Here is a 12393-nt window from a genome sequence, read left to right on the forward strand (position 1 = left end):
TTAAGTCTTCTAACCACATCTAATGCTGCCTACCCAGCATTTTCACTTTACACAGTTCACCTTGTTTACCTTGATCTAAGTAGCAAAAGCCTCTCCCCACTACCCACCTGTGCCCCTCTCTTTTCCTCATGTGCCCATTCCAGTGACAAAAAAAGTAGAAAAGCGATCAAAGGTAAAACCTTAAGTGCCTCCTCAGTGAATATTACTACAGCAGTTTGAGTTCTGCCACAAGCATTTCAAGTTGGAAATGGCACAACTGCACTGCCAGTGACAAGCTTGTATTGGCAAGAAATACTCAACTTACTGACTGCAAAGCAAATGCTTCTCGCTACAGTCTCTTGAAGGGTTACAGCAAAAAAAGTAATACTTTGGCAAAAATCTCCCCTGACCAAAATAATTTCCTTTAAGCCTTTTAAAAACTCAACATGTATTTTCAACGTTTAGCAGACATTCTCTTGGCATGAGGTTTTCAATTACTCAAACTCCTGGGGTCAAAAAAATCAGCTGACAAGCTTGAGCTGTGCAGCGTGCCTCCAAATTACCCAAACTGATAAACTTCCAAACAGACATTAATAAAAAATGAGAAAGAGAAAGGTGCTTCAGGTGAAAGTGATCAGAATAAACTCCTCAGACACAACAATTTTTAATAGAAGACTAGTAAGGTGCCTTCTTTCGCTACTGCGTGACCTATCTGGTGCTTCTGTGGCATTTGGAAAGAATAAACATTCAGGCAGAAAAGCCACAGTCCTGCCAAGCTACTGTAAAGAGCTGAAAGTCCAGATCTTGCTTAGGTCAACACTTAAAGGAACACAAGCACAGGTCACCATTTTACACAGCTGGTGAACCGAGACTGTGACACTGCTTCTCTCTTAGAAGACTTCGAACAGGTAAGACACACTCATTTTGATTGTCATGGCTAAAGTTATGCAACACACAGCATATGTGCTTATAAAACAAAGTAAGCAAGTATTTGCTTAAAAAAGAGAAGCCTGCTGACGGAGCAGAGGTTTTGCGTAAACACAAATGACAAATCAAGTGTAAGCTTCAGCTTCCAGACCCTTTTCAGGGTCTGACACTTCTTTGGTCCAAGTGCACAAAACACACTACTGAAAAAACTATAGTCCATTATCAGCCACCTGACTTTTCCGCTGTCTTACTGTACTTTCAGTCTCTATATCAGCTGAAGGTTGTTCACTTAAGTCTTCCATTTCTTCTTCCCCTGATTCTTTTCCAAGTGCTAAATCCTCCTCGGAGTCATCAGAACTTGAACTTGCTGTATCTTCTCCATCTGAAAGATGTTTTACATCTGCAGTCTCTTCTGCATCATCTGCGGAAAGCTCTGCAGCCTCCTCCGGTTCCTCTAATGCCGCATTCTCCATGTTATCCTTTGTAATCGCTTCTTCTAAACAACAGAAGAGTGTCAAATACTGAAGTTAGACCGAATCTCAGAACAATGTCTTTCAAAGTTACATCAACATGTATTTCAGAATATTCATGAACTTTATTATTTAAAACTTACATGGGGCTATATTTATTTTCCTTATTTTCACAGAAATCTTCGGTAGTATTTCTCCTCCATTTTCATTTGGTTTTCTTGCACATCGGGCATAGATAGCTTTCACTTTGTTCCAAGTTACAAACTAAAGACTCCTTGAGGAGGTATAATTACCAAACCAATCAATGGGAAAGCAGTAAGGTACTGGAAAGCTCTGTCAGCTGCTGTTGAGTCAGCCAGCCGACTGGACGACACACTGCATACATGTGCATACGTGTGGTTTTCTTTTGATAGTGATGAACATCAAAGATTTTGAAGATGGTAATTTTGCACATTTATTAGTTCTACATCTAGCTGAAGTCTTATTGGCAGCTGTCACAGATGTTCTCCCTCTCCAGCAGCAAACCAATACAAACGTACACAATTCAAAAATAAATTTTGAATTACAGTTAGGTTTTGACTCAACAGTAACTAATGTACCCAAAGGTGTTCTGGAGCTTAGCTCACAACTGGTGCTGAGAAAAGACTTCATTTTGTGTGCAAGCTTTTGCCTCATGTTCAGCAGCAGCATGAAAACATTTAGAAGCCCTCTCACTACAGATCAGGAAGATGTATGTCATTGTCTTTTATTTTAAGGAGATACAACACCTTCCCCCATCCCCACACCTGCAGTCTCCAGATTCATCTGATTCCCTCTATCTCCTTTCCAACCACAAATTTTACGGGTTCAGAATGCTGCATCACCTAATGCAGTACACAGAGTGCACATTAGGATGCCAAAGCAATTTCCTTTCTATACTTAAGCAACAGATCTAGTGAATATGCACCTGCATAGAACATACAAACCCAGGTATCCTCTTCAAGAGTTCCTCATTTCGAATGCAAGAAAAAATACTATCGGGTTTTTTGTCTGCTGTCCTCCAGGTAGATGCTTTGACATCGGTATTTTAGAGCCCAGCTAGATGTGACTAAAATGAATGCCTGGATAACTAGTTCACATCTAAGTTGACAGTGTGTTGCTCTCCCTCCTACAAGTTTACATTTAACCCAATAGCATCTCACCCATTTAAGAGTTCTTACCAGATGTTTCACCTCTGTATTTTGACTTGGATGGGCAAAGGCAGTCTGAAATCAAAACCAGTATCTGTGTAAAGGAAAAAAAAAAAGGCATTTATTAGAAAATCAGCCCAGTAGCCCCCGCGCTAGTATTTACCTACTACTCATGCTTTTCAGACAGACATAATATAACTTTCTAAATTTCATTGTATCTTGCTCAGAGATAAGAGCTAAATAAAGACATGGGGAAAAAGTGCGTTCTCAGTGTGTACCAACCAAAATTCTCTGTTTTCTACTACAAATTCTTTGCCTCCTACTTCCCTAAATTTACCCAGTATTGAAACCGCTTGTATCTTAAAAAGTGAAGTTCAGAAAACCGTTGAGAATTTTTACTTCTTTAAAACTTATGAAACAATCTTGATCAAGATTTTCTGTATTTTGGGATGTTGTTCCATTCCTCCCTGCAGCTCCCCAACACACGATGTGAACTTCTACCTTTTGTGCTTGTACATATATTAAGTGTAAAACTGTGTTTCTGCCTTAATACACATGCACTGCTTTGAAATCTCTTCCCTGTACTACTGAGAAATATTGTTGTGCCATTTTTTAGTTCACTAATATTTGGGCTGAAGGGAAGAGAACCAAGTGCCAGAAACCACCTTTACATTTCCTTCATGGGATAGTGATTTAGCAGCTAATTAAACCACTTATGAGCATAACTGTTTTAAACTGCCTCTGCAGTTGCGGAACACATCTGTGGACCAAGTAACTAGGCTGATAGAACTTGTATTCCCATTTCTATCTTCTTTTCCAGCTCAGTTTCTCGTTTAATACTTGTATTGGAGAGGTCAGAGCTACATCATTGAAAAATTCTAAGAGGAAATAATGCCAATGCCACAGGCAAAGCAACTTTGAACTGTTTCCACTGATGAAATGACATCAGGCTCAGGATATGCTCTGTAACATTCGCAGATACAGCTAACAGGTTTGTGTGAATAACCTTCCTGATGTTTTGGAGATTGAGATACAAATGAACCGCTTCTGGTTCATAATAAAAGGGGTCAGATTTTTCAATTCCTAATGAGAACTCAAACCAAAAGATCACTGGGGAAAAAAAAAAGTGAAGTCAGATTTTACTAAAACCAAGTTGCAACCACAAAGCTGCGCCCCGGCATAGAGTAAATCAGTGAAGCGCCAAATAATCAAAGCCTTTCAAAAAGTATTCTCATCCTTTCCTTGGGAGTACCAGTGCAGCAGCATACTTACATTGCTAACACCCACAAACACAATCCCACTCCAGCTAATAAAAACCCCTCTGCAAAGCCTGTGGTTTTAGAAAGTTGGGATTCTGACCACATTCAATCCGTAAGTACAAAAGGCCAATATAAAAATAACTTTAGTGCATGGACTAAACAAATCTAAACTGAAGCATGAATTTCTTAAAAAGGTTGTCACTTATTTGAGTAAACTAATGTTAACCTTTATCAGAAGTAGATAACAACACTAAAGAGTGCATCTGCAGTACTGAATACTTCAGAATTTTAACAGAATATAACAACTATTTCAGTTGGAAGGGACCTACAACGAACATTTAGCCCAATTGCCTGACCAATTCAGGCCTGACCAAGTTAAAGCATGTTATTAAGGGCATTATCCAAATGCCTCTTAATCCCTGACAGGCCCACGTGCGGGCATCTACCACTTCTCTAGGAAGCCTCTTCCAGTGTCTGACCACACACCCTCTCAGTAAATAAATGCTTCCTAACATCCAGTCTAAACCTCTCCAGTGCAGCTTTGAACCATTCCCACACACCCTATCACTGGATACCAGGGAGAAGAGATGCATCATTAAAATAAGATACTCCAGTATATCTTATCAGTGAAAGTTATTCTTTTTTTCACAAGTTAATATACAGCAAAAGTTCTAGGTAACTCAGGAAAAAAAATTAACAAGCTTTCTTACCAAACCCAGGAACAGGCTAATCAATAAGGTTGCTAAGATGAAGATTGCATAAGAAACCCAAGCATGGACTCCAAGAGTGCCAGTGAGGTAGCTGTGAATTTGCTGGAAATGAGAAGAAGATACTTAGTAACTTCACGCCTTACACCACTTAAGATGCATACTGCTGTCACCATTACATAAATTAGTATCCAAGGAAACCTTTCATTTAATAGTATTTATACTAATGTCTTCCCTCTCAAGCCCTAGTCACCCTTAAGTGTCATATGATAAGAATCCAAACACAATATTAAGGTTTCTTTGAAATCCAAGTCTGTTTACTCAAAACCTATGACTTCAGCTGACTGAACCAAGAGGCACATTGAGTCAGATAGTCCGGTAGGAAGTAAATTATGCCATTAGATCTCTTCCAAGAGCGTATATCCATTAGAAAACAAACCACAGTCAACATTCGCAAAAGTTTAAACATGGAAATTCTGGAGTGTTTTTTTTTTTTTTTACATTAGAACAGCTTCCACCATTTATTAATGCACATGCAAGGACAGCACAGCAAGAAGAGGAAACGTACAGCTGAAACATTTATCAAAGCGGAAAGCAAATTAGAGAAGGTTTCTTCCCAGAGCATTTAATCTTTCAGGAAGGAAACTAGACAGAGACAACATCATTACACAGCAACCGCGGAAGAGAGATGCCAGAAGGCCATAAAAAGTTAATACTACCCAATGAAGAAAGAATCAAAGGTAGCTTATACAGGAAACCTAACTGAAAGTTTTGTTTGAGACTGAGGTAATTACAAGCTTACTGGAAGCGATACAAACTCGCTTCAAACACTCTACTACATTTATTTTTTGTAGCATGTTATAATATTAAGACCTTCTGGTACAATGAAAATACAGTCTCTCAACCTTGGCTACACTTAAAGAGTGTGTTTCCCGATCAGAATTGGAGGCCAGATGCAGAAATTCTTTCTAGAAAATAAACTCATGACCCTTTCTTCTCCTGTACAATACACTAGATACAAAGAAACTGCAGAAGAGCACGATTTACCACTCTGAAAATGAACCTGGATATAATCTTTAGGAATAAGTGAGAGAACCTGGTAGATACTAAATGCATTGCTGATATTTACAACCACTTCTGCAGCAGCTCTCAAAAAACTGTTTTATCCTGTTAGCACACTTTGAGAGAACTTTTTAACTGTATCAAGAGAAGAACAGTAAGTATGTTCAGTATCGAGGAGAATCTTTACAACCAAACTGCCTTTTTTGGCATAGTCTATATAGTACCACAAAATTTATAGGGGAAAGATATTTGCTGTACACTGGGTGTATAGTAAGGAAAATTTAACACACAGACAAGCATAATAAAACCATTCAGTTAGGTTTTGACTTCTAAACAGATTATTATTCTAAGCACAAAAAGGGGGTGAGGAAAACACTACCACAGTTACTTACCCTGATCCATCCAGAGAGGTGGAATAGCCCTGCCATGCCATGCATCCTAGAAAACAAAGAAACGGAATGAATAAATTCTAAAACAGATCGGAGCTGAGACACGCAGCAAACTACACAGACCCCACAAAAGACTCTATAGGCTTTCAGTGCCATTCAGGCCCTAGTAATTGTCAGAAGGAAACTACCGCAAACCAAGACATTTTCTCTGTGCTATGTTCATTCAAGCCAGCTCAATGCAAAGCACGGAAACAGTGACTGGAAAGATATTTAGAGCATGATCAAGAAATACGAATTCCACAGCTTAACCCTGTGCAGCTGTAACCGCCTTTTCCCCAACTCACAGCAGCAGCCCTGTAGCTCCTTTCCCCATTACTAAATACCCTACAGCTCTTCTTCATTCTCAAGTGAAAGTTACAGACACTCACTAGATCTTTGACATGAATTTACATATAATAGCTTTAGCCAGAATGAAATGCAGACCATTCACATCTGTGGTTCTATGCTAATTCCAAGCAAAGTCAACACTGAAAATAAATTCTGATACACTATGTAAGCACTACACTGTTGCCTGTTCCAAAGGAGGACCCAAGACTTCCTTGTAACCAAATAAACAAGAAATCCTTAAAGCTAAAGGCTGTCTTGCCCCAAGCCACCAGAAGTCATGAAGTAATAATCTACATAAACATGCATTTGATTCCAGTACTCAGCAGATACCAAAACTGACACTTACATAATGCTCCCGGCTGTATTTTTTTCTTTATCTATTTTCAAAGATGACATAAACCAGCCTTAGCAGGCAGGAACAAAAGTGAATGCAGAAAATAAACTGCTTTGAAAGGCAAGAAACTAGAGAGCAGGCTATCAATACAGATTGTCTAGGCAACGAAGGCCTTTTGTCTTTAAGCTGGCAGTGTCACACCCTTAATGAATAATGAGCTATAAAATATGTTTCTTAGAAATAAAAATAAAGTGTTACGTTATAGAAGATGGAGACTTCCATCCCGCTACAGGTTCCACAGCTTCCCATTTTCTCTCCAAAATATAACCTTGAAGATCTTCCAATGTCCGTGAGCCTCTGTATCGGCGAAATACTCCATCATTTGCACTGAAAAGCAGAAATATTCATAACGGAGATATCCCTTTAACTGTATGGTATAAAAAACCAACCAAAAACTCCACATGCATTATAGATTTGACTTGCTTAAAGTTGAACACCTCAGCATTTTCAGTATGTAATCCATGTAATGGAAGGTCTGTTTTCTCTTAAATATTCACTCGCACTACAGCAAATGCAAAGCACATGAGGTTAACAACCAAACCATTTTTCAGACACAACTCAGAACTAAAAGGGTGCACATATATAAAACAGATGTGTATATATGCATGACTCACAATACCATGACTTAATAAAAAGTTCAATACTTAGAGGATGACATCTTTTTATTAGAGAAGAGATACAGCAAATAACAATACTCTTAAAAACAGCTCAGGAAAGACAACAGGGAAACTTAGTAAAGTCACTTAAGCTAAAGAAAAGCCTCAGGTGAGGACTGTATCAATACAATCAAAGCTCTAAACAATATTCTAAAGCAGGATTCCTTCACTTCTACCTGCATTTCAGAGCCAGTTTGAAACAAGCGAGAACAGTCAACAGCTCCATATTGGTCCTGAGTCAAGAGGTGAAGAATTCTAAGCAGTAACAGCAGCAGTACAGACAGTGGAAAAGTTCCGTACTGTTTTACATGTGACCCATAGAATCAATTATCCAAATGAGAAATTTTAGTGACACTTCTATAAGGTCAAGTGTGTCTGCTCATATATGGTCAGGTTTCTAGAAGGCAATACAATTTAAGTGCTATTAAAAATTGTTTCCAGACTGAAAAAACATCCCTTATCTAGGTACAAAGGTGTTTGTAGGAGAACCTACCACCATAAGTTAAAAATACGTATGTTAAGTTCATTAAGTGCACCGAGCTCCTGAGAAATGTTTTAGTGATTGACAAAAGTGAAATAAGCCAGTTGTTCACAGTATCTTCCATGACACTGTTCAAACAGAACAGGAGAAAGATTACCTACTAACACAGACAGCTGTTTCTAGTGACACACTTACTGGTAAATTGTAGGAAGTGTTGTGACAAAGAAACGACCACTCAAGCCTAGAAAGGGAAGAAAAAAACCCACATCAAATGCAAAGTAAAACTGCAATTTCTCAGTTTTGACTTATCTAGAAATACCCAGATTTGTATTTGTGAACTAGAAAGCAGGGGACTGCAAAGCTTTTGCCACTATTTTGTCAATACTGCTAACAGTTTTCTCCAGAAATGCTACAAACGGATACTAAATACTGCTGACAAATTAATTCCCCTGTGGAATAGGCAAAACAGGACAGTGGGTTTTTTTTTTTGGTTTTGGGTTTTTTTTTTAAGATGTTTAAATCAAACTGAGTGCAAGTATCTTTAAAAATTCCAAAAGGAACTCTTCATTTCAACTTTGCAGCTTTCTGCCTTTATTGCTACAAGAAGAAGGGTGGTGGAAAGCTTTATAAACCAGCTACAAGCTGTGCCAGCACAGGGAGATACAAAGTAAACAAAAACACCAGCATCACACTAGAATTAACAAAGCAGACAGCACAGCTGCACGAGAAAAATGAGGCAGAGCGCCCTAAATAACATAATAAGCTTAAGAGCAGAGAAAGTCATGGGAACACTGAATGACTCTCAAGTTCTTAGAAATGCTAACCAGGTAAAGAGAAAACAAAAGAGCTAGCTTCAATCTCTTACCAGTACCACCTATCCTAGAGCAAGAACCAACGGTCTCAGAACGAACAACGAACTCTATGAATTGTAACATAAATTATCTGTTGCCAAAACGCCTCTAAGCATCCCCCAGATTGAAGTTGCTTATCTAAGGCATCTCCTTAGATCAGTAAAACCAGATGTGAACCAGCTACCAAAAGTTAAGAACACAGTAAATTGCTTTGGTGTACGTTTCATACCAACTTGAACTGGCCAGTAGTTCCTACTTGGAATAGCATTAAGCATCTTCGTTCACAAATCAAAAACTGACATACATTTATTATGAAGTCAACAGATAATCAAGAATAGGAAAAAACCTTTGGTATTTTCACACCCCCCTACAAAATACACGGAATACAAATGCCATCCAAAAATAAAGCTGCTTTCATTAAACAGCTACTCAAAGATAACAGGACACTCCAGAAGCCTTGTTCTACTTCCTAGGGAATGTTGTGACTGGGAGCTTAAAGGCACCAGAAATACACAGAACTTTTGAGATCAGAAGTGTCTCCATTACTTACTCTTGAAATACTGGGTGCATCAATGGAAAAGATGAGGAAAGAATAAACACTTCAAGACAAGGACATCAAGTGGCTGAAATATGCTGTAAAGCCATTAAGGCTCTGGTGGATTTGTTCTTTGGGCATCTGTTGTAATTAAGCACCATGAATGGCTACTGCCTACCGCAGGTTTTGGAAGTGCAATTTTACGCAACTCTGCACCCATCTAGCGGGTTTCCCCTAATTTAACGCACTTTGGTTACTTTCAGTTTGATGAAGAGGTTACATAACCAAAACCAATTAAGGTACCATTGTGCAAGCAAAAGCAGGAGCCAGAGCACTTAAACATACCAACTGATGGAAAGGCTGAAGCATAAGCCTACAGTAAAAATGCCCCAATAGCTTTGGAAAGCTTCCAGCGGAGCTCGCATACCTTCAAAATTACATCAGCACCAAAGGTTAAATCTGTAATAAAACTTTGTTTGCCAGTTGGAGCATTCATTAGTTTTAGAAGTGGCTCCAGTTTTCACGCGTGGTGCTGAACTGGGTATTGTAAGTAGGCTTTGCAGGCTTTGGTACAAAATACAGCAGTTTGGGTCAGTCCTTTGACTTGCAGAAGTTGAAGAAGCTCAGAGGTCAAGACTCAACAGTAGAAAATCAAATATTTAAGGACCTTCTAGTTAAAAGTCACATCTAAGGTCTTAAGAGTTTGGCATCACTCAGCAGTCAGAAAAATTTAGACCAATAGAAAGTATCAAGTACCTCACACCAAGGTCCCGATACTGCCATCCAAGTTCTCTACTAGGAAGACTAACTCAAGATCAAGTATTTTTAGAGCCTCACTTCTGAAAGTGCATTTTTAAGTTACAGTCACATCCAAATGCCACAATCAAGACTGAAATCCTTTCAGCACGGCATAATCAAAAGAATCCCTGACTAATTGGGAGGAAGTAACTAGATAAGTTTATAATGGATCCCCATTTGCACTACTTTGTTACTGTGCTGATTTCAAGTTTATATCTATGCAAAATGTTTTAATATGCAGACTCATCTGTGTAATTAACTGCTGATGATTGGTATATGCACTAAAGGAGAGCCCCACATCAACAGCTTTTTGGCATCAGAGTTTTTGCATACCTTTCAAAACATTAGCCTACATGAGGTCTAGAACAGCTGCCATCCTACTGTGAACTTAAATTGCTCTGAGATCAGAGTTTAAGTCATTTCCATGCTGTTACTTGATAAACATAACTTTGTAAATAATAAAATGAACATATTTTCCACGCAATTTTATAAGGGAAAAAAATAAAAATCAGTAAAGCTTAGCCTTTTTATTTTAGTAACATCTTTTCCAAACTGTCAGCCTTTTGATACTGCTGATAACATCTCTTATCCTCTCAAAGCCAAAACAAGCCTGAAGCATTCCCAGGAGATGCCGAGGTTTAAACAATATTGACACTGCTTACACAAACACACATTCGGAACTCTGAAGGGAGTCACTAAAGGAGTAAGTCAGATTGAATTCATGCTTCCATGGGTAGTTAGGAAGCTCTTTTTGTAAAACACATTTGGATACGTGCACCACCAACAGAAAGCAGCAGTAACACCTGTACTTTAAAGCACTACTACCAGTAAGAAAGACAATAAACCAGCACCATCACGCAAACAGTAAGAATTCATTAAAGCAGGCTCCCACTGTGGTAATTCCACCACACCCTGAAACCCTCAGTAACCAGAGGCCACAGAAACGGACAGTTTGGAGAAGGGAGGAATGAGACAGGCAACAGCTTTCAGTGATGTAGATTAAAATAGAGAATAAGCCCCTGTTAATACAGTATTAAGCCAGATCACTCCCCCAGTTCTTTAATCCTTCAAATTGAGTTTATAAACATAGGCTCACAGATATGACCTACATGGAGAAACAAAATGTAGATAATGTTATTTTGATCTATAAACCTCTTTTCTGACTTGGCTGGTATCCCAGGTACTCCAGTAAAATGACACACGCTCCCAGATACTAAGTGGTATTTACACTGAGTATTTCCTTTTATTAAAACAGTCCATTTCATATCATACCTGGTTCTTGAGTGACATCCACCTTTCCCACAGTGATATTTAGACGTTCACTCTCCTTTGCAAAACTCTCCCATGTCAATTCCATCTGTTTGCAAGCTGGACACCAAGGAGCATAGCTGAAAGGGGAAGACAGGTTAAATATTTTAACATTCCTACACTTAGACATTCAAACTGATTTAGAAAAAGAGAAAATAAAACCACATCAATCACACAGGAAAAAAAATCCTACAGTTTTTCTGAATCAAGTGTACTAAGACAGTCAAGTAGTTTTGCATCAATCCCTACATTCCTCCTCACATTACTAAAACAAAACCAAATCTCCACAGATTTTAGAAATTCATATCCAAAGCCCTCACCTCTCGTGATTCCCATATGAAATAAATCCACTTGCATGGCAGCTATCTGAATTACTGAAGCCAGCCTGCTCTTCAACAGAACATTTTGTATTGATTTCCCACACCCCAGAACTTCTGGAAGTTACATGTGCCTTAGCCAGCTTCTCAGTACATCAAGGCATGTCCTTTTTGACAGCACTCTGTATTAAAGAGTGCACACCAAATTCCTCCTGCTCATACTGCCTGTCTTTCTGAAGTCTTGTTTTGAATCTGAATTAATTTCAGCAAAATAAGAAAGCCACGGTAGTTGCCCGCACTCAGCTTTAACCTTTCACAAATTAAAAAAGACCTTTAAACAGCATAACCTAATTTATTGGTGGGGTCAAAATGTATATATGCATGTTTCTAATATTTTGAAGTGAAAAGGAGCATCGGTAGCGGGTCTAGAGGCAGACTACTTCTCACAGTACTCCAATATGCCACCACGCTCCTCATCAACTATTAACAACAGAGCCACATTTCTACCTGGGCAAAGGCAGATATCCCTAACAGCCCACGTAACCACTACACTTTAACTGGGAACCTCTACAAGGAAGTCCCTTACTCCTTCAGTTTGTCTGCCAGCACTACTATCTGACCTAAAAACCGGTACTTTCTACTGCCTGGTTACTTTCTGATCACAAATGCTTCCTTGCTGGATGGCTGCGAACAGAGATCCCCCC

General features: G+C 38.8%; 1 protein-coding gene across 1 annotated transcript; it reads right to left on the reverse strand.

Annotated features, from left to right (window-relative positions):
• Window positions 1-1115: 1115 nt before the first annotated feature.
• TMX4 (thioredoxin-related transmembrane protein 4) lies at window positions 1116-11452 on the reverse strand (the record flags this gene model as incomplete). The annotated part of the gene is made up of 7 exons (XM_010130978.1): window positions 1116-1399; window positions 2576-2639; window positions 4515-4616; window positions 5966-6011; window positions 6942-7070; window positions 8076-8121; window positions 11337-11452. Coding segments are annotated over 7 exons (787 nt in total), but the record flags the coding sequence as incomplete, so codon positions are not given.
• Window positions 11453-12393: the final 941 nt, after the last annotated feature.

The sequence above is a fragment of the Buceros rhinoceros genome, unplaced genomic scaffold (genome assembly GCF_000710305.1).
Source record: "Buceros rhinoceros silvestris isolate BGI_N320 unplaced genomic scaffold, ASM71030v1 scaffold4732, whole genome shotgun sequence".
NCBI classification, from domain to species: domain Eukaryota; kingdom Metazoa; phylum Chordata; class Aves; order Bucerotiformes; family Bucerotidae; genus Buceros; species Buceros rhinoceros.